The 22,253-nt window shown below is 41.3% G+C and overlaps 1 protein-coding gene across 1 annotated transcript in view; it reads right to left on the bottom strand.

The window, feature by feature from the left end:
- The window catches only part of LOC144479695 (protein unc-13 homolog A-like), a 243,852-nt gene that overhangs the window by 75,942 nt on the left and 145,657 nt on the right, over positions 1 to 22,253 (bottom strand). Inside the window, exons 21-26 of the mRNA XM_078198723.1 lie at positions 21,928 to 22,091; positions 20,768 to 20,918; positions 15,982 to 16,050; positions 13,247 to 13,336; positions 8,469 to 8,603; positions 4,132 to 4,265 (exon numbers count right to left, since the gene is read on the bottom strand). Of these exons, the coding sequence (XP_078054849.1) occupies positions 4,132 to 4,265; positions 8,469 to 8,603; positions 13,247 to 13,336; positions 15,982 to 16,050; positions 20,768 to 20,918; positions 21,928 to 22,091 (743 nt within the window). The remainder of the gene's footprint in view (positions 1 to 4,131; positions 4,266 to 8,468; positions 8,604 to 13,246; positions 13,337 to 15,981; positions 16,051 to 20,767; positions 20,919 to 21,927; positions 22,092 to 22,253) is intronic.

A 22,253-nucleotide genomic window follows, 5' to 3' on the forward strand; every position in this document is an offset into this window, starting at 1 on the left:
TGCGTATGCGCAGTTGGAGGTGCCGGGTTTTGTGCACGTTAAGCCCCACCCACAGGCTTGTACAGCACAATTCGGACTCTCTGATATTTTTGCAGACAGAGTGCGTATGGGGGCGTCTCAGAAGGGGTCTAAAACTCGGATCTGAAACACTTCCATTTTCAAGTCCGCCCAGTACTTGGGATCAAAATGGTAAAGTAGGGCCCTTAGTCTTTGACCTGCTCTGGTAGCCACTATATTTAAATGGCTAGTCCAATTTCTGGTCAATGATAACCCTCAGGATGTTGATAGTGGGGGATTCAGCAATGACAATGCCATTGAATGTCAAGGGGCGATGGTTAAATCTTCTCTTGGTGGAGATGGTCATTGCTTGGCAATTGTGCGGTGCAATGTTACTTGCCACTTGACAGCCCAAGCCTAGATATTGTCTAGGTCTTGTTGCACTTGGACAGGAACAGCTTTAGTATCTGAGGAGTCGCAAGCGATACTGAACATTGTGCAGTCATCAGCAGACTTCTGACCTTATGATGGGAGGAAGGTCATTGATGAAGCAGTTGAGGTGGTTGGGTCTAGGACACTACCCTGTCCTGGAGCTGAGATGATTGACTTCCAATCACCACAGCCATCTCCTTTTATGCCAGGAATGACTCCAACAAGCAGAGGATTTCCCCCGATTCCCATTGACTCCAGTTTTGTTAGGGCTCCTTGATGCAATATTCAGTCAAATGCTGCCTGGATGTCAAGGCAATCATTCTCACCTCACCTTTGGCATTCAGCTCTTTTGACAATATTTAGATCAAGGCTATAATGAGGTCAGGAGCTGAGTGACCCTGGCGGAACCCAAACGGAGCATCAATGTTTGTTGCTAAGCAAGTGCCGCTTGATAATTCCTGTTGATGACTCCTTCCATCATTTTGCTAATGATCGAGAATAGACTGATGAAGTGATAATTGGCCTGATTGGATTTGTCCTGTTCCATGTGTACAGGACATATCTGGGTAATTTTCCACATTACCATGTAGATGCCACTGTTGTAGTTGTACTGGAACAGCTTGGCTAGGGGCACAGCATGTTTTGGAGCACAAGTCTTCAGTAATATTGCTGGAATTCTGTCAGGGCCCACAGTCTTTGCAGTATCCAGTGCCTTTAGCCATTTCTTGATATCACATGGAATGAATCGAATTGGCTGAATAAGGGAATCTGTGATGCTGGGGACCTCAGAGAAGGCGGAGATAGATCATCCAGTCGGCACTTCTGGCTGAAGATTATTGCAAATGCTTCAGCCTCATATTTTGCACTTACGGGCTGGGCTCCTTCATCAATGAGATTGGGGCTATTTGTGGAGCCTCCACCGCCTCCAGTAAGTTGTTTAGTTGTCCACCACCATTCACTACTGGATGTGGCAGGACTGCAGAGCTTAGATCTGACCTGTTGGTTGTGGGATTGCTTAGCTCTGTTGATTATTACTTAATAATTGATTAACCATGTCTGTGGGGCAGTACATCTGTATTAGAGAGAAATATTTATTTCTGTTTTGACATTATGGTAGTAAATGTTATTAACATTTGATCTTAATGGCTTAGGTATTCGTGGGACTTAGGTTAAAATATACTGGTGTGAATATTTACGTTAGGTGTACTATTGATAAGAGGATGTGACAGTGACAGAATTTTCCCATAATTTGTCAGAGTGTTAGGCTCTGACTGAAAACCGGAGTGTCTCTCTCCAGATGCACAATCAAGTTTTCAGACCAGATTTTCTGACATTGAACAAAAAGAATTGGGATGTGGTTTACACCGGCACTGTAGCAGGACGGGGACAGGCCTGATAAAGCAGGCTCCTCAGAGATTGGGACTCCATCTTTAAAGGGTACCCTGATCGGAACTAAAAATTAACTCATTAATTATATTAAAGTTTATTTAATTGTATTACAATGAAGTTCTCTCCCTATATGGGCAGGAACCTCATTACATCACCAGCGAGGGGCAGGAGAAAATTGGAAAATGAGATCTTGCCAGTGAGAATGTAATTTCTTAACTCACGCGAGAGTTTGCACGCGTGTCGCCGTTTGCGCTCACAGTGGGCATAAAATTACCGCCATTATTTATAACTGCTCTATATCAAAAGGAAATGTGTCACTTGTTCACAATGGAATGTAAACTCTGGGAGTCCAGGGAATAAGGGATTTATCTTCAGACTACATTACTCTAATTCCAGAGATGGGGTGACACCAGATAGATTGTACCCCAAGCCAACTGAAGAGGTGAATTTGGATCATTTCCAAATAAGAGATTCCAGGGTAATGAGAAATGGGGATAAAAGTTGGAAAATTTGAGTCATTGTTGGCGTTGTTTTAACATGACTTCTGTGGTATGATTCTTCTGCAACACAGTTCAACATCACTTCAGAGAAAGAAGAAGAGAAAGACAATAACTGTGCTGGCAACGCTTAAGGAATCCTAGGAAATTGTGGGATAAGAGACTTGTCTTCCCTGTTTTGTTAAGTATATTGTGATGTTACATATGAACATAGGTATTAGGAGCAGAAGTAGATCACTTGGCCCCTCAAGCCTGCTCTGCCATTTGATAAGATCATGACTGATCTGATTGTAGCCTCAACCCCACATTCCTGTCAATCCACGATAACCTTTCAGCTCCTTGTTAATCAAGAATCAATTTTAAATTTACAAAAATTGGGATTATGTTGGTATTCTGTGTCGGCAAAGAAAGCAATGTGTGGGTGTGTGTCCATGGTTAATTAAATAGGGGGAAGATTACTAGAGACAGATAGTTAGGTTGGTGCATTTGTAGTGAGAAGTTGTGGTTAGCTGGAGTTACAAGTAAATAAATTGGATCTAAAATTTACATTGTGAGATAAGTGGGAAATTTGGTTTTACAGTTGTCAAATTTCAAAAGGAAGTTCAGAGGTGACAAGGAAAATTTGCATCTTCCAAAGGTTCCATAAACAGCGGAAGTTATATTAAAGGGCACCCCGATCTCAAATTGAAATTGAGGACTCTCCACTCTCCTCTCAATGAATGGATGTTTCCCCACTTCCCTCCCTAACAAAGATTGCTTTCCTCGGGGCACTCCCAATGACCCTACATGACCTTCTTCTTAAACCCTCCCCCCAATGACTCCCCAATGCCCCACTCTCCTCAGCCCCAGCCCCTCGGCAGTGCCCACCTGGCAGTGCCCATCTTGAAACCCTAAAATCATACACCATTCATCTATTGCTCAAATCAGCAGTTCATAACAAGAGAAAAACGACAAGTTGAGATAGACATTCTTCTTGAGCTTTTAAAAGAAAAGTGCTTTCAGAGTATCACACAAACATGTAGACACTGGGACTAATAGCCTTCCCAAAATAGATGGGAAATAAGTTTCCAGCAAAGCCCCACATACGCTGGAGGAGCATCATCTTCCGGTTGGGTATGTTGCAGCCCTCGGGACTCAACATTTGGTTCAGCAACTTTAGATTTTGACCTTTCTCCTTAAACCTCCTTTCTTCTCTTTTCTTTTTAATATTCCATACATCTATTGCCTCAAAGCAAAGCATCCCCACTCCCTCTTACATTTGGCCATCTGTCATTTGTTCTTAAAGTTGCTACTTTATGTTGCAGTTTTTTTTGCTCTAACATTTTCCTTCCCTTCAGTTCCAGTGAAAGATCCATGACTTGACATGTTAACTGTGTTTCTCTCCTGGTAGATGTTGGCAGACCTGAGTTTTTCCAGCTTCCTCTGTTCTTGTTTCAGGTTCCAGCATCTGCAGTATTTTACTTATTTTATATATACGTGTGTGTGTTGTTGTTGCCAATCAATAGTTTAAGAGATTAAGCAATTAACCATAGAAAAGATATTCCATCAATTCCCTTTAATGTTAATATTATTGCTGAAGGAGCCAAAGACACTGGGCTAGAAATATATGTCTTTCATTAACACTTTTAAGACAAATTAAATCACTCGCTTTCTCCATCCCCTGAGGAATGGCAAATGGTTGACTAGCAAAAGCCATTATCATCTTTGGCTGATAAGCAATTAATGCCTACTTGAAAATGCAACGTGGACTTTTATAACATGTATGGTATAGTGCTTCAGTGATTTGGAAACTAAAATGATAAATATAGATACTTACTGATTGAGGCAATGTGTATATGAATTCTTGTCCTCTTCTATGATTGAAACAATGAGCGTGATAAGTTTGGACCAAAAGTCCAAATTTCTGATGCTTGGCCCTTGCTCCTCTGGGGGAACCTCAGCTTTTTTATTCTGCAGAGATAAAAAATAAAGTATTTTTTCTGTTGGATACAAAAAAAGCCTTATTCTTACTGGCTACCTCACCACCAACTAAAATAATTATTGTGACAAGTATCGCATGGAAATGCAAATCTTGCCTACTTCCATCTCTTGCAATGACGGATAGTTTTAATTTAAAAGCACCACTGTCTATTCAGGTATTAGATTTCTTCCCCATTCTGTACATTGAAATATGCTGCACCAGAACAAGAATAGCACAATTAGAATTTAATCGCCTATTGCACTGCAACCCTTACAAGATTATTTTCATAAATCAGATGTCATGTTTTTGAATGGAGCCTTGATGATTCATTAGTATAACTGCAACCTTTCTTAAACTGTAATGTCAATCAAGGAATCTTTTCTCAATTTCACATATTGGAACAAAGTATAAAACTTATACATTGTTAAAATGCTCTGCATAAATTCCGTTACTATGTAAGGAAATTGCTCAAGATTATAGCTTTGTTATGTGAAACACGGATTCTGATACCAAGACTTAGGGTTTGGAAACAAAATACTGTCTACAGGGATAAGACATGTTAACATGATGAGACTATAGAAAGTGACACATCATGCAAATCTTACTGTAAATCAATGCTCCATAATGATATTTTGCAGGTGACCATAAAAAAATGTTATAGGTTTAGTTTATTGATTACAGTTATTACAATTGTACAGAGATGTTAGTAAAAATATTTCTTAAGGCTTTTCAATTAATATAATTAATTACCTGTTTATTGTTCACAGGTTTTAAGATGTTAACAGCTTTGGAAAAATGATTCATCATATGAGTAAGGTTCATAAATTATAGTCCAGATTTTCTGATATCTTATATTGAAAAACGTGCTAAGGAACCAGTCGGAAATCCCAATGCACCGATTCCATGGGAATCCCCTAGGAAGTTTGAACTTCCAATGGGAAATTCCCCTGCTTCCTGGGACTTTCCGAAAAAGTCTGTAACTCTGAGGTATTGTCAAGAGTCTTTGGACAGTTCTGACTTACTTACCTGGATAGTTAACCAGGAAACATTATATCGCAATGGAAAAACCCCCCTGCCCACCTCCCGAAACACCCCAATCAGTTGCTGTTGAGTCATCTTGGAAGAGATTGTGTGTCATACTCTTAGCAAAAGATCTAGTTGGAGCCAGCTGAACAAGAGCCGAACAATAGAGATCATTGATAAATGAATAGATTCCTTCACCTGGTTTTTAATTCTGATGGTTGAATTTTGACTATTCTGTGATGATGTTTCAAAAAACATTGAAATACACTGAACTCCAGAGGTGTGGTGAGAATGACTGCCCTTGATATCAAGGCAACATTTGACCAAGTATGGCTTCAAGATATCCTAGAAAAACTGGAGTCAATGGCATCGGGGGGAAACTCTCCAGTGGCTGGAGACATACCTGGCACAAAGGACGATGGTTGTGGTTGATGGAGTTCAATCATCTCAGTCCTAGGACATTACTACAAAGGTTCCTCAGTGTAGTGCCCTAGGTCCAACCATCTTCAATTGTTTCATCCCTCCACCATAAGGTCAGAATGGGGATGATCACTAATAGTTGCACAATGATGAGCACCATTCGTGACTCTTCAGATGCAGAGACAGTCCATGCCAATATGCAGAAATACCTGGATTACATTCAGGCGCTGTCAGATAAGTGGCAAGTAACATTTACGCCACACAAGTTCCAGGCAGTGACCATCTCCAAGAGGGGAGCATCCAACTGTCTCCCCTTGACAATCAATGGCATCATCATCCCTGAATTTCCCACTATCAATATCCTGGGGGTTACTAGTGACCATGAACTGAACTGGATCAACCATATAAATACTGTGGCTACAAGAACAGGTCAGAGGCTGAGAATTCTGCAGCAAGTAACTCACCTTTGACTCCTCAAAGTCTGTCTTCAAAAAGGCACAAGTGTGATGGAATGCTCCCCCCATGCCTGGATGAGTGCATCTCTGACAACACTCAAGAAGCTCAACACCATCCAAGACCAAGCAACCTGCTTAATTGGACCTTATCCACCACCTTCAACATCCCCTCACTCCACCACTGATGCACAGTGGCTGCAGTGTGTACCACTTATAAGGTGCACTGCAGCAACTCTCCTTCAACAACACATTCCAAACCCAGAAATTCTACCACTTAAAAACACCAGGGCAGCAGATGCATTAAAACACCACCACCTAGAAATTTTCCTTCAGCTCACAAACCATCCTGACTTGGAACTATATCGCTGTTCCTTCATTGTCACTGGGTCAAAATCCTGGAACTTCCTTTCAACATTATGCAAGACTCCTATTATGATGGGTATAGAGGGATATGGGCCAAATGCGGGCAATTGGGATTAGTTTAGGGGTTTAAAAAGAAAAAGGGCGGCATGGACAAGTTGGGCCGAAGGGCCTGTTTCCATGCTGTAAACCTCTATGACTCTCTAACAGCACTGTGGGCAGACTTACACCACATGGACTGCAGCGGCTCTGTCTCAGCTCAGCTCAGGGTAATTAGAGCTGGGGAATAAAAGTGCTGACCTTAGTCTACACCCTCCTGTCCTCCTGACTCCCCAACCTGAATAGCCCCCACCACCTAACTCTCCCCCTGACCCCCCAACTTGACCAGGTCCAACCCCACCATCTAACTTTTCCCCTGACCCCAACCTGACTGACTAGACCCCGGCCGACCTGACTAGCCCCTACCACCTGACTATCCTGACCTGACCCAACTTGGTCACCCCAAACCACCTCCACCCTAACCATCTCACCCTAATCCACCTGCCATCCTCCTCACCTCTACACTACCGACCTGCCTACTACCCCATTTCACCCACCTACCTTGCCACCCTTCCCACGTGCCACCGTACATCCTAACCTACTCACCCCAACCCCTTACACACATCTCACCTGCCCTATCTCCTTACCCACTTACTTTACCCATTCTATCCCCTACCAATTTATCTCACTGGCTCTACCCCCTTATCCATTTACTTCACCCACCCACCGCCTTACCCACTTACCTTCTCTCCACAGTTTTTTAAGGCAGCTTTGGGACATTTAAAATCTTTACCTACCAGAATAAGGCAGCTGGTGCCCTAACAAGGGGGCATGGCTTCTACACGGATTCCCTTGATTGATGTCTCTGAATTTTCCTGTGCTGAGCCAGTTTGGAAGGATCCCCCATTGGAAAATTGGATGGAAAAATTGGAGGAAGGTAAATGCGGTTCTGATCCTGATCAGAAGATTTGGGCTACTGTCATCCTCTTAGTGTAGATGTGAGTAAGTGCAGTCTTGCACAGATCATATGTCTCAAACAATATAAGACAGGCTGCATTGTATGCCTCTAAGATGGTCGATGGGTGCCAGTCTGTCTGTACAGTTATAAATGATTTATGTTCTTGACTGGTTTAATATATCAAACCAGGAAGAACATTTCTGAAAGTGTGAATGATATCCATTTTGTACTTAATTCACTTGGGAATAGACATTGTCAGAGAGACAGATTAACAAGCAAGGCATTGTAAGTTATTCACATTTCTATGTGTGCGTGGATTTTCTGTTATCGCTAGGCAAATTAAATTAAATTTCTAGACCATGCTACTAGGAATGTCAGCTATTGTTAATATGAGATAATTTTGTAAATGTACATGCTTTCCTAAAGTGTCCTGTTATTTTAATGAATATGCCACAATAAATTAATTTTAATTTCATCTAAGTGCAGTTGTAAATGCTATTTCTGTCACAGTGCAAGTTCAAGCAGAGCTGGAAGGATTCACAGAATCTCAGGGTTGTTAACGTGCAGCAGGGGTCCATTTGGCTCATCATGTCGGCAACAGCTCTCTGAATGAGCAACTCACGTAGTACCATTCCCCCACCTTCTCCTCGTAACCCTGTACATTCTTCCTTTTCTGATAATAGCCCCATTTCCTTTTGAATGCTTATTGAACCTGCCTCCACCACACTCTCAGGAAGTGCATTCCAAACTCATTGCATTCTCCTCCCCTCAGATCAAGTAAACACCATTAGATTCTAAACTATGCATGTTGGGAGAAGGGAACAGTTAAACATCAAAGTGAAAATATATCAAATTATAAGCAACTTTGTAGTCTCCTTGTAGTGTTTACTACTCTGAAACATATAATGAATCATCTATGTAGTAGAATATGAACTTACTGGATCTGTCTGATATTCTCGGCTGTACAGTTCATGGCAGTTGTTGAAGATATACTCATAAGTGGAATTCAGACATGCTTTTACACAATCTTTCACTACTTGACTGGCCCGTGGTGGGCTCTGCAGTTCCTGAACCTAAGAAGAAAGAACAAAATAAGTCTGAAACGATTGCAGAATCATAATACATTGTTCTGGTACTTTCTTAATACCTCCAACAGGCAGCACTCCCTCAATGTAACACTAATTTTTTTTTTACCTGAATAAGGAATATTACACAAAACTGAAATATTTTCTCAGCTGAATATCACTTCCTTGCCCTGCAATTGAAAAACAAATGTATTTTCAACCACATGTTCTCCTTATATTTTTGATTGTGTGATCAAGAAATCATGAGGCACAGTAATACCCCAGGAAATGACAGCACATACAAATCTGAGGTGATTTCACGATCTTTCATTTAATATTCCTTCGACCCAAATTTGCTTTAAGCTATATCCTGAGGCTTTTGATATATACATTCATCTCCTTAAAAGTCTCAATTTCTTTCGTCTTAATGTTCACATTGGGGCTGGGATTCTCCCCAAAAAATTCTAAGTGCTGAATTCTTACAAAAACTGGAGTAACTCTCGCTGTTTTTTTCAGTGGGATTTTCAAAATGAAGCTCCAACACGCTGAGTGCCCTAGCATGAATCATGATGAAAAGCTGGGGCGGGGCCAATTCTCGCTGGAGAGCGTGGCAGCATTGCGCTCAATGGGCCATTGCGCATCCACCCATGTGTCAGCGCCGAGATCGGCGCATGTATAGTAGCCCGCACTGCCAGCCTCCCGATCACTGACCAGCTCTGCGACCCTGCATTACTGGTCGTGAGACACCCCCCCCCCCCCCCCCCCCCCCACCCCACCCTCTGATCACTGGCCTTCTGGACATGCCCGGGCCAACCCTGATACCCACCCTCCCCCCGCCCACCCAGCAGTCCCGACAACGCCCACACCAAAGGCCAGCCCAGATTGCAGTCCGCCCTCCCCCGCCACTGATCCCAAGTGCAGAGTGGCAGCCAGACCCTCCCTTCCCCAGATCACCCCCAGAGGCCACATGCCCCTCTGCCCCCGCCCTCCTGGGACTGCCCAATGCCCCATGGGCAGTGCCATGGTGCCCCCTAGGCATTGCCACTTTGCCGCTTGGGCAGCGCCAGGAAGCAGGCTGGCACTGCCAGGCTAGCAATACGCAGGAGGCACCCTCCTTACCCACAATCTCCTGGGGGTCTACATGGCTCCCCTTCACTCCAGTGGGGTTGGGTTGCCAGCTCCCTGTTAGTAGGGAACTGTCGTGAACCCCGCTGGAGTGGAAAACTCCTAGCCGGGGTGGGGGAGACTTCAGTACCGAGCCTGCTAATGATATTTAAATGATAATTTTAATATTTTAATCAGCTCCGCGCTGATTTCTGGCTTGGAGCTGACGACGTTGGAAATCCAGTGGCCGGAGATGCATGGAGGCCGTGGCGCCCAGCAGGAGGCCTGCTACACGGCCTCCGCTTATATCTCCCGGCCCGCTGTGCTGCTCGAGCTGGGTTGGGAGAATTGCCCCCTGGATCTTTTAATCTGTAGATCCCACCAGCACAGTTTAATTTTGTAATCTCCAAAATTAGACAGTGCTTTGCATTAATATCTGTGGAATAATTCGATTGCAAAATTGTGAAAAATCACATCTGAATTTAATATCCACATCTGTCTAGGAATTTTGATAGTAAGGCATTTTTAATTGAAGTCATTGATTTCCTGTGGCAACATTCAAAGTCAGGAAGGGGGAATATAATTGGTCTTTACATCCTTCGTTACAAGACCTGATACCTGCTTTATACCCATTCCAATTCTGGGCTATAGTGAGCAATCCATTGTCTTGAGTTCAGGGTTAACATAGAACATAGAAAGCCACAGCACAAACAGGCCCTTCGGCCCACAAGTTGCGCCGATCACATCCCCACCTCTAGGCCTATCTATAGCCCTCAATCCCATTAAATCCCATGTACTCATCCAGAAGTCTCTTAAAAGACCCCAACGAGTTTGCCTCCACCACCACCGACGTCAGCCGATTCCACTCACCCACCACCCTCTGAGTGAAAAACTTACCCCTGACATCTCCTCTGTACCTACCCCCCAGCACCTTAAACCTGTGTCCTCTCGTAGCAACCATTTCAGCCCTTGGAAATAGCCTCTGAGAGTCTACCCTATCCAGACCTCTCAACATCTTGTAAACCTCTATCAGGTCACCTCTCATCCTTCGTCTCTCCAGGGAGAAGAGACCAAGCTCCCTCAACCTATCCTCATAAGGCATGCCCCCCAATCCAGGCAACATCCTTGTAAATCTCCTCTGCACCCTTTCAATGGCTTCAACATCTTTCCTGTAATGAGGTGACCAGAACTGCGCGCAGTACTCCAAGTGGGGTCTAACCAGGGTCCTATAAAGCTGCAGCATTATCTCCCGACTCCTAAACTCAATCCCTCGATTAATGAAGGCCAGTACGCCTTCTTGACCGCATCCTCCACCTGCGAGGCCGATTTAAGAGTCCTATGGACCCGGACCCCAAGGTCCTTCTGATCCTCTACACTGCTAAGAATGGTACCCTTCATATTATACTGCTGTTAGGAAGGAGAAAAGTGCAGATGAATGCTGGTATTTCTTTAGGGAGTGCAACAAAGGTTCACCAGACTGATTCCTGGGATGGTGGGATTGTCCTGCGAGGAGGGATTGAGAAAACTGGCCTATCTTTTTTTCCTTAAGGGTTTAGAAGAATGAAAGATGATCTTATTGAAACATACACTTTTTTTTACAGGGCTCGACAGAGTAGACCAAGGAAGGATGTTCCTCCTGGCTGCGGCGGGGGTGGGAGGCGGTCTAGAACTGGGGGCAACAGGACAACAGGCAGGCCATTTTGGAGATGAAGTGGAATGTCTTCACTCAGAGTGGAGAATCTTTGGAATTATCTGCCCCAGAGGGTTGTGAAGACTCAGGCATTGAGCATGTTCAAGACTGAGACCAATAATTTTCTAGATATGAGTTAGATCAAGAGATATGGAGATAGTGCAGGAAAATGGTGTTGAGGTAAAAGATAATGATCTAATTAAGTGACAGAGCAGGCTAAAGGCATTGAAGGGCCTACCCCTGCTCCTACTTCTTATGTTCATATATTCCCAACATTACATACAAATATACAAAAATCACAGGCAACAAACGACCAACTGATCCATTGGGTCTATCCTGTGCAACACAACACAGATATCGTACCCACCCAGAGCCACGTAATCTCCTGGGAATAGCAAGAAACCAGAAAAAAACCCCATAGCTGATTAGGAAAGATTCCTCTCTGATCCTTTTAGGTGATCAAAACTAGTCTCGGCGATCACATTGACCGCGATTAAGATTCAAACAGCTTATTTGTGCAATAAGTCACTTCATGAGTGGCCTCTTCTGCACTGTAGGGATTCTGTGATGAAATGCAAGGGCTATAATGTTTTTTGGTTTTATACCAAGTAATCCATTGTTCGATTATACCCCTCACCAAAGAACGGCAGATTTGTTTTGCAGGAAATAGTAGCTTAAAAGCTTAAAGGAGGTAATTTTCATCATAACCAAAATTCAGCAGTAAAGGAATGACAAAAATGACAGGATTTTCTACTAAGTGAATATTCTAAACATCAATACTTGCGTTGGGGGTAAAGAGAAATAACAAGAAAAGGTGCTCCAGCTATACAGAGTCTTGGTCAGACTTCATTTCAAGAACTGTACTCGGTTTTGAGCATCACACTTCAGGAAGAACATACAAGGCAAATATATCCAGTGTGAGGGACAGCTCGGTGGATAGGATATTAGGATGTAGATAGGCTGGAAAATTGGGCGGGGATCCTGGATTCAATCCTGGACCGGGGAGCGGCGCCGGCTTGGAGGGCCGAAGGGCCTGTTCCTGTGCTGTATTGTTCTTTGTGTGTTTTTATGTTCCTGAATAGGAAATTCTCATGTAAGTGTACAAAAACTCAAAGGTAGCCTGTTCAGCCTCCCCACACATTTGCTTTCATTTAGCTCACGTGAAAATAGGTGTTATGATAGCAAGTCTATTGCAATGATACTTTGCATCTTTCTACATCAGGGATTCTCTTCGTTTTCCTCTACCAAGTTCATATACAAACCAATATGATGCCCCTTTTGTGTTACAAAGCCACAATGTGCAGTCAGGCCAGCTTAGTCAATCCATGAACAATACTATCACACAATTTCATATTTGATATCAACGACATTAGCAACTATAAAAAACTTAGGTCCTTTAACAATTGTAAGAATTAGTACACAATATGGTCTCTGATATATTTTTTGCTATTGTTTTATGTGTTATGCACGGAATATTTCATAACGTTTTGCAAAATCACATTCTAAAATTGCATGATTCTGCTGGTTCACGGAAGATTTTGCAATATGTAAAAAAAAGTTTGACCTGAAACTTGAGCAAAACATGTTTTTTGTGAACCAGCACATCTTTTGCGTGTTTTTTTAAGCTGGTGTAAAAGATCGTGAAGATTTGATTCACACTGGACATGGCCTGTAATTGAAATTCCTTGACTTTTTGTGCCAGTTTGGCTGATTTCGTGTGAATGGAAGGCAACCTAGCTGAAACTCTTGATGGGCATATTTTCACGTTGTGACCGTATTTTGCAGCTCAGGTATTTTTTTGTTACAAACCACGTGACCTGGACAGTATTAAACGAATATATCACATTTGTTAACCTACCTTCATTCGAAAGAAGGTTATACTGGTTAAGAGATCAACTGTGGACTTCAAATCTTGTAGCCTTTCAGGACTGCTTGCTGGGAAATTGTTCTGTTTAAAAGGAGGTATTTTATCCACAAATGCAAACTACTCTTAAATAAACAACAACAAATCCATTCAAATGTTAACGGCATTACAATGCATAGAGCACGTTCTAATTTGTAAAATCCAGAAGTTTAGCATTTCAGTTCTATACATCAACATCCTTGTACCATGGGACAAATTCTACGATCTTAAACATTTTTGTAGCTTTGTTTGGTCTGCATTTCAGGGAGTTTAACTTTCAATAATATTTATTTTTGTATTAAACTTAATCATCCTTCTTACTCCATCCTTCCGCACAACTTAAGTGAAACTCTCACGCCACTGAAGTTTTATGTTGCAGATAGCATTATTTACAACTCATTACTATAAATCTTCAAGCAATAAATTAGATTTCCCTACTCTATCAGATTTTACATTTATACTAATAACGTTAGAATTGTAGGGTGCAAAGTAAACTTGCTACAGCTATTGATTCATTTAATGCACTACAATAGAGTAGATTCAGTTGACACAAAAACATGTATAAATTTACAGTAACCCTTCTAGAAAGAAGAGGCTACACCACGCGGTGGCACTCTGCCTACTTATCAGGTCAAGTAGAGATGCAAAAAGCACCAATTTTTTGGTCCTGTGCCCAAGGGAATTTCAAATACGTTCAACTTCATATTATTTAAAGTAGGCATTAGTTCCCTAGCAGATGCTAATGAGAAACTGTTTCAGGACCTACTTTGGGACGGGGGAGGGGGGTTGATTTTCTGGGCCTGTCCATGGCGAGCGTAAATCCCATTCTGGCTGGAAACTCTTATGAGAGGGCTATAATGAGATTTGCGTTGGGCAGACATCAGAATGAGATCTTCCCTGCCTGCCCCCGCTGCCCCCCTCCCCCCCTCACCACCACCACCACCGCTGGCGATACAATCAATTTCATGCCCAGAAAGGGCTTGAACCTGATATGAATGAATTTAAATGAATTACAATCTGATTAAATGGCGTAATGCCGTATCTTCCGGGAACGTCTGATGTTCCCACCCGCCAGCATGACATAGTGCTGGCTGGAATCAATATTGCTTTGCAACAGTTGAGATGCCCATGCCAGGGGCGTGGAGGCCAATATAGCTCCCAAGTGGTCAGGACCCCTAGCATCCTGGCAGTGACAACCTAGAGGTGGGGCAAGACCAACAGGCAGACCCATAGCAGGGTTTCCATTGTTGGGAGGGGACGATGCCCCGGTGCAGGCGATTAAGACCGGGGTGGCGGGGAGCTGTCTCTTCACTTTGAGATTGGGGCATCCTGTAACATTGGGGCCCCGATCTCTGTGGAGCCAGACGTGCCGGCATCATTAGACCCTGCCTCTCAGGCATCACAAAGCGCAATCCCCTCCTTTCTTTGTCGAAGTGTTAGAAGATATGGAGAGAAAACCTGCCTTTTCTCCGGGGAGAAATATGCTGGTTTTCAGTCAGAACCTGAACTTTGCTGTTTTTTTTGTAAAATTCCACCAATTATTGAAATCGTTTGGCAGAGAGACGAGACAGGCCAGTTTCACTCAGATATTTACCTGTTTGACAGCTGAACTAGTGGTTCTTAAAGAACAGAGAACCAAACGATAAGCACATTTTAAAAACTTACTTTCATGTGGAGCTAAGACGGGTAGAGACTCTCCTCACAGCTCCACAGCACTATGCATTGGCCCCTCTCCACCTCCCACCCCTCCAGGTCTGACCTGGGGGTTGCTGAAGTGAGCATCACCAATTGCAGAGCTGCAGACTGTCATGTATACATTACTTTTTCGTTGTATAACACATAATTTATGGTTTATTTTGAGAACGAATATGCTCAAAGAGTTAATAGGAACATTTTAGAATAAATAAACAAAACGTACTGTTTCAGCAGTATGACTTTAACCGCACCTTCATACAAACACAAAACATTGTGGAGCTTGGAATCTGAAATGATAACAGAAAATGCTGGAAACTTTCAGGAGGTCGTCAAGCTGAGTGTTTCCAGCATTTCTGTTCATTTCAATGATCTTGATCCTACACTAAATGGTGTCTCTATTCTGGACATCTGATTCTTAATATAACACTTTCAGTTCAAAAAGACATTAGCAATTTCTTGCTGTCAGTTTGAATCTATCTGGAAAGAAAATATGAGTGCCAATATCCTTTTCCATTAGTGATAATTAGTAACTAGAAAGGTTAGCCAGGGTTCTACATTAGCTTCTATTTGCACTACTACTACTAATCTGTTGTAACTCTCTCCCCTCTGCAGGGGACTGTTAAGTGCAAAATATATCCACGACAACTTGTTTAACACTTTACATCTCAGTGTCAATTTAGTTAATGCTGTTAACAAAAAGAATATTGCACCAACAGAAGCCCAAACATGCAAGTAAGTATCTCATTCTGGGACAGCAAGCCGGACAATCTGAAAAAGATGCTTTTTTCTCCATTGTAACTGTTTTTTTTATTGGTGTGTTTACTATTTTCTGAATCCGGTACAATTTAGGTAACCCTCAAAAGGTGACTGGCATTAACACAGGCTACTATATATTCTGTACAACATTATTTTAAATTTCTAATAAGGTTTTTAATTATTATTTTTAACCATGACAAAAAGAAGCTTAAAAAAAAAACTTCTGTGTCAAAACTCACCCTATACATTGACAGGTCAATACGAAGAGAATTGTGCAGTTGGTCCAGAAGTTTTACAAACCTCTCTTTCTGCAAGAGAAAACAGAAACATTTTCATGACGATTTGAATCACAAGGCTAGATTGTCAACCTACTGCCAGGCCAATAAACTCCTATTGAAGATCAACTACCTCTTCTACGGACTGTCCAATTTTCATTTCTATTGAGTCAGTTGGAAACAAAATATATCTTGATACGTCAAAGTAGGCAGTAACTCTCATCAATGATCCACCTATCTAGGTAATGGTTACACATCATCTCAATCAAAATAAGTCATTTGCAACAAATTATTCTGAACTGACTCAGAAGAACTAAACAACATCTACACCGTCATTCATGATGAGAGTAGTTATAGAATTAGAACCGCGACTCATACACATAACTGCTATACTGCTATAGTATGGCTTTCACTTTTCTTTTTGCTGCTTCTCCACATGATTCAAACACCCTAGACTCCACTGGGATTCTAAAACGGAACTCAGCCATCATGTTTTGGCGCAAACTGGACAGTATTCTTTTATTGTCAACATACATGATTTGTCATATTTATTGCAAAATGTTTACTTTAAACTTAAGTTATTTTTCTATCTCATGTACAATTATCCCATAAATAATTTTCACGCGTGCAGAATGCACAAGAAGTTGATTTACATCAATTTATCATAGAAAGATCATAGAAAGATCATAGAAACCCTACAGTGCAGAAGGAGGCCATTCGGCCCATCGAGTCTGCACCGACCACAATCCCACCCAGGCCCTACCCCCACATATTTACTCGCTAACCCTCTAACCTACACATCCCAGGACTCTAAGGGGCAATTTTTAACCTGGCCAATCAACCTAACCCGCACATCTTTGGACTGTGGGAGGAAACCGGAGCACCCGGAGGAAACCCACGCAGACACGAGGAGAATGTGCAAACTCCACACAGACAGTGACCCGAGCCGGGAATCGAACCCAGGACCCTGGAGCTGTGAAGCAGCAGTGCTAACCACTGTGCTACCGTGCCGCCCGTATTTAAATCTAAATAAAGAACCCCCTCACCAGATCAACCCCCCCCCCCCCCACAAGATTTTCAAACCTTGTCGACATTTATAACAGGTTCACCCAGATATGAATCCATCTTGGGGATCCAGGAGGTCCTCTGGCAATGCCCCATGGCACTGCCCCCTGGAGGCAGCGCCAGGAGCAGGCCTTGGGGGGGCCTCATGTGCAGGGACTAATCTATTTGTGATGGAGGGGGCAGTGAGGGGAGAGTAGGCACAAGAGAGTGATGGGAATGCCGATGATAATCAGGGTGGGGGGAAAGGGATGATGTCGACAATGATGGAGTTGGTGATGGGGATGCTGGCGATGATAGGTGGTGTTTGGGGCGGGGGGGGGGAGTAAGTCCGTGGTGGAGGTGGGGAAGATTAATTTTTGTTTCTGTGACCAGGGCACCTTTTAATAAAGGCAGCCTGATCTCAATGGAGCTGGTTCCTGTCTCTAAAAGTACCTGCCCTGCCAGACTGATGGTGCAAACCATGCCCACTCTTTTTTTTGGCAATTAAAAGGACAAGATCTGGAGAGAAAACTGGCCAGTGGAGCTGGGAAGTTCCATGCCAGTTTTCTCTCCAGAACTGACACTTTGTTAAATTCTTATATGATTTTGGCCATTGTTCCAATTTCTCCAAGGCTTGAGGGAATGGCGGAGTAGACGTGTGGAGAATGCTCACCATTTAACCACTTACCTGAGGGCTATATAGAGTCATAGAGGTTTACATCATGGAAACAGGCTCTTCGGCCCAACCTGTCCATGCCGCCCATTTTTTTTTAAACCCCTAAGCTAATCCCAATTGCCCGCATTTGGCCCATATCCCTCTATACCCATCTTATCCATGTAACTATCTAAATTGACAGGAACATTTCAAACTGCATCAATTCACTTAATTTCTGAACAAAGGTACTTAGACAAGTAATGGCAAGTTATCGAGAACAGACATGTCCCATTGCCATAATGCAGCCAGTGATATTTATATTTATTTATACCACTGTCAAGAATAAACTTTGTTGACAGATAGAGTTGACTGAAGCCAATTTTTCAAATCGTCTGTACACGGATTATCTGAAGTCAAAGTAAGAATAACTAAGTGACCTATTTTGTCATTTACCCAATGTATATTATCTAGAGACACTTGCTTCAGGAATAATTAAGATGCAGTTATGCCTTACTTTCCATTTTGTGTTTCCTGTCAGGTACATGCAACAAAGTAATATCCTTTCAAGAAATCACCTGGGAAGCCAATTTTTGTTGACAGACTTATTTTTCTTATTCTCAACATGAAGTAAACAGCTTCTGAGATATTGGAAAGATTTGGTCCATTCCAGCTGGAGTGCCACAATCACCTACACAATGAAGATGATCTTCTATCTCAAATTTCTGAAGACGACAACAAAAGTCTGGAAACACGTGATGTTCTACTTCAACTCAGTCACCATAAATACTTAACAGTTCATCTCTTGTTGCCAAAACGGTCCCTCAGTATAAATGAGTGAGATTGGTCACGTGGGTAATGCCTCAGATGTCACAAAATACCTCTAAAGGCAACTCTAAATAATATTTTCCAGTATGCCAGCAGTGCATTGAAGATCAGATCCAAAGAAGAATGAGAAATATACAAGAACAACTGGAAACGCAATGCTTGCAAATTTGGCAAGACATATTGGCTGTCTTAAATCATGATAGCAGTGGTTTATTTTGTTTGGACTATTAGTCCCAGATACCAACAACCTTAGCTTTCAAAATGTCAAAATAATGCATATTTGCATCTTGTTTTCTCCTAATATACAATCCTTGCATTACAAATTTTGAGACTCAAGTCACAAAATAACAAAGAATGTTTGAACTTAAAACTACCAAATTTAATGCCTATTCAATTTAAAAATAATCTACATTTATTAAAGTGGTATGCAATCCATAAATTATTCATTTAAACAGGTCATGTCCCAAGAAGCACTGTGTCTTTATAAATTATTATTGTAATATATGGAATGATTATCGTTCATTTTCAGTAGCTGTATAAATCCTGATACAATGGATTGCAAATCAGCTATAACATTTTTATTAACCTTTCTAAACACCTATGTTTCTACAGCACATTAATTTAATCCTCTGTGTGAGGAAGGGAGAATCAATGCAATGAAAACCTAACAGTTAAGCAGGTTTTTTTTTGGGAATTCATTGACAAAGTGACTTGGAGTACAATTATTGGAGTTATAACGTGGGGTGGTAGGGGCCTGAAAATAGCTGTAATGGACTTAGTTAGTGCATGCTGACTTTGGGCAACAGGGAAGAGACATGGGAGTGGGATGAGCAGGATTGATTGCTCTTGAAGAGGGCAGATATAGATCCCAGATATCACTGGGATCCTGCTATGCTGTAACCAAGCAGTAGTTTAATGATAAGCCAGCAGTTGTAATGCTCACTCCGAATCAGGGCTTTTAAAACACAGAAGTATTCCCAGGAGCACAGATTTCTCAGCATTGAGGGATTTAAGGGCAGTTGATTCCATTAATATTTTCTACCACCTTGACCATTGGCCCTTTTGCATGTCATACTGTCTGGAACATTCAACACTTGGGTCTAGAGTTTTCTCCATGGGTGCAACCAGGAAATTACATCTGAAAATGCACCCATTCTGCTGATGCAAAGTTGCACCCAATCTCATTTGGAAATGTCCAAACTTAAAATGGACAAAAATCAATAAAAGCAAATTCACGCCCAAGGAAAGCAGTGAACCTGTACCATATGTTTCTTCCTTAAGTGTAAAAAGCATAAATTTTAATTCACTTAACCACCATCCATGTCCAGATGGCACAGTATGTTTAGAAATCTGCAATCAGAGCAGCTTTTCAATTTTTAATGTTACTTATGCCTTAAAATGTTTTAAACTAAACAAAAAATTGAACTCAGGTCTCAGTGAGGACAAATTAAAAGAAATCGCAAGAATAACTTTAATTCCTGCTGTACCTAATCAGATTTATGAGTAAACATAAAATCAGGGTTTAATAGCTGATTATAAAAGATCAAGGAGACTTGGGAGTATCATATTTATACAACTAGCCCATTTACGTCCAAAATTCTGCAATCATTTAAACCTTGCAATAGGACTATTCCCAGTTTATGTGCATCTCTGGGCACAAATGTAGAGGTGATTCCAGGCTATAGTCTGCAGATAATGAGAGCACAATTTGTTACCTCTAGAATTCTTGTGTATGTCTTGATCTCATCATTAATTAGATGATATGAAACAATTACTGATGCAATACATAGCAGGAAGCATATGTTATATTTCAGAATGACTACTATAATGAGCAATGTGAATAATTACAATGCTTTATAGAAAACTAAATCATTTTGTATGTACAATAGGATGCACAGGTTTGGGTCAACATCTCTGCTTTAACTTCTAGCCTTCATTGATAAACTAGTTAATGAAGAAATCTGCCATTTTTTTTCTAACATCTTAACAACAAAGGTTGTAAATTGTCCATGGACATATGGTTCTCATAGACTTTACAATTAGAAAATATAAAGTTCAAATAAGCTCATTTCAATCTTGCTATCCAAAAACATGTTAAATCAAGTCCATGTCAATGAAATTAGAGGTGAATTGTCACAATTTTCACAGAAATTTTTAGAAGACTTTACAATTGCAGAGAATCAATGTAAAATGTGAAAAATTTGCTGCCCTGTTATTAATACATACCCCAAAATTGGAGGCTGAAAAACGATCAGAGGCAGATACATTGGTAGAGGCAGTGGTATGCGCATAGTAAGCATTGATATTTGCCAACAGAGTACTCATTACAGCTGGTACTCCAGGGCACATGTACTTTGAAGACAGGCAGGCAAAATGCCTACAAAAGTATAATAGAAATACAATGGTTAGAGGCAATAGCACATTTTTCTAAATTTTAACTTGTCTTTTAAATATACAATATCTATTGAAGATAAATGCAATTCCAATAGTAGCCCTAACTCTGAATCGCTGAACTATATAATTTTAAACTCAAATGGTCCCAGGTATGTGCTACTTATTTCAAAATAATCTTCAGTTGGGTCTGTGATAAGTGGAACTACAATTGGTAGTGCCTTAGGTTAGAGGCAGACACTTAGCTGTCCAGTGGTCACTGTCAGAAATGCATATGTGCACGCTGAATAAGGACAGGATAAGACTTGATTATGTTCTCTGCCCAACTGACACTAACAAGACATACACTTAAATAATAGCCATGGGAACAAGGATTCAGAGGGTGTCTTGCTCATAGCAGAATGAGACAGTCAACACAAGTGTACAGTGAAGAACAATTGACAGACAAAGTTTATAAGAAAAGGAAAATTGTAACTGGAGCTGAAATATTAAGCGAATAATGGCTGGAACTGCCAACCTATGATTTGCTAAAGATATGAAACTCTTTGAGGAATCAAATAAAATGTTTTAATTGGCTATATTATTTCATCTCTGCATGGCAGAAATTAATTTGGCAAGCAACAAACATTCCCTTAGCAACAGTACTGGCAAGAATGACAGTCACATCTACGGTAGTGAATGCCGTTTTTAGTGATTTGAGTGATACCATCTGCTTACACTCCACCTTTTTACTAAACAATCTACTGAATGCAATACTTATGATACTTTTGACAAGAAGTGATGCGGTCAAAGAGTAGTTCCTGCTTGTTATAGGAATTAAGGTAAAATAGGAACATGTGTGAAAATGTTGACATATTTTACAATCCTTTGACTGGAACACACCACAATATTTTTAATCATATTGAAGGAAGTTGTATATGAATTGCTAGCATTGAAAGAATGAATGAAATGATCTGCTCAAAAAAATACTCATTGAAACAGCAGCATGAACTTACGTCATAGCCTGGTAAATGGATTCTATACCAAATCGCATTGCAAACTCATCCACTATTTCTTGGGCAGTTTCATCAAAATAAACTTTCCAGGCATCATCTCCTTTTGCGTCTGGAATCTTCACAACTCCATTGTTTTGTATATCCGTCAGGTAATGAAACTGATTCTGTATGTAAAGGTACACAAAAATCAATACACTCTTTTGACAGTAAATCACAGCTAGTAAATCACAACAAATTTTGTTTATATAAAAAACAAATTTGTTTGAAACTTTTAATTGAGGCATTGTTATGTGAGAAACAGTAATGTAACTCTAAAATTATACATT

This window comes from Mustelus asterias, chromosome 26 (assembly GCF_964213995.1).
Source record: "Mustelus asterias chromosome 26, sMusAst1.hap1.1, whole genome shotgun sequence".
NCBI lineage: Eukaryota > Metazoa > Chordata > Chondrichthyes > Carcharhiniformes > Triakidae > Mustelus > Mustelus asterias.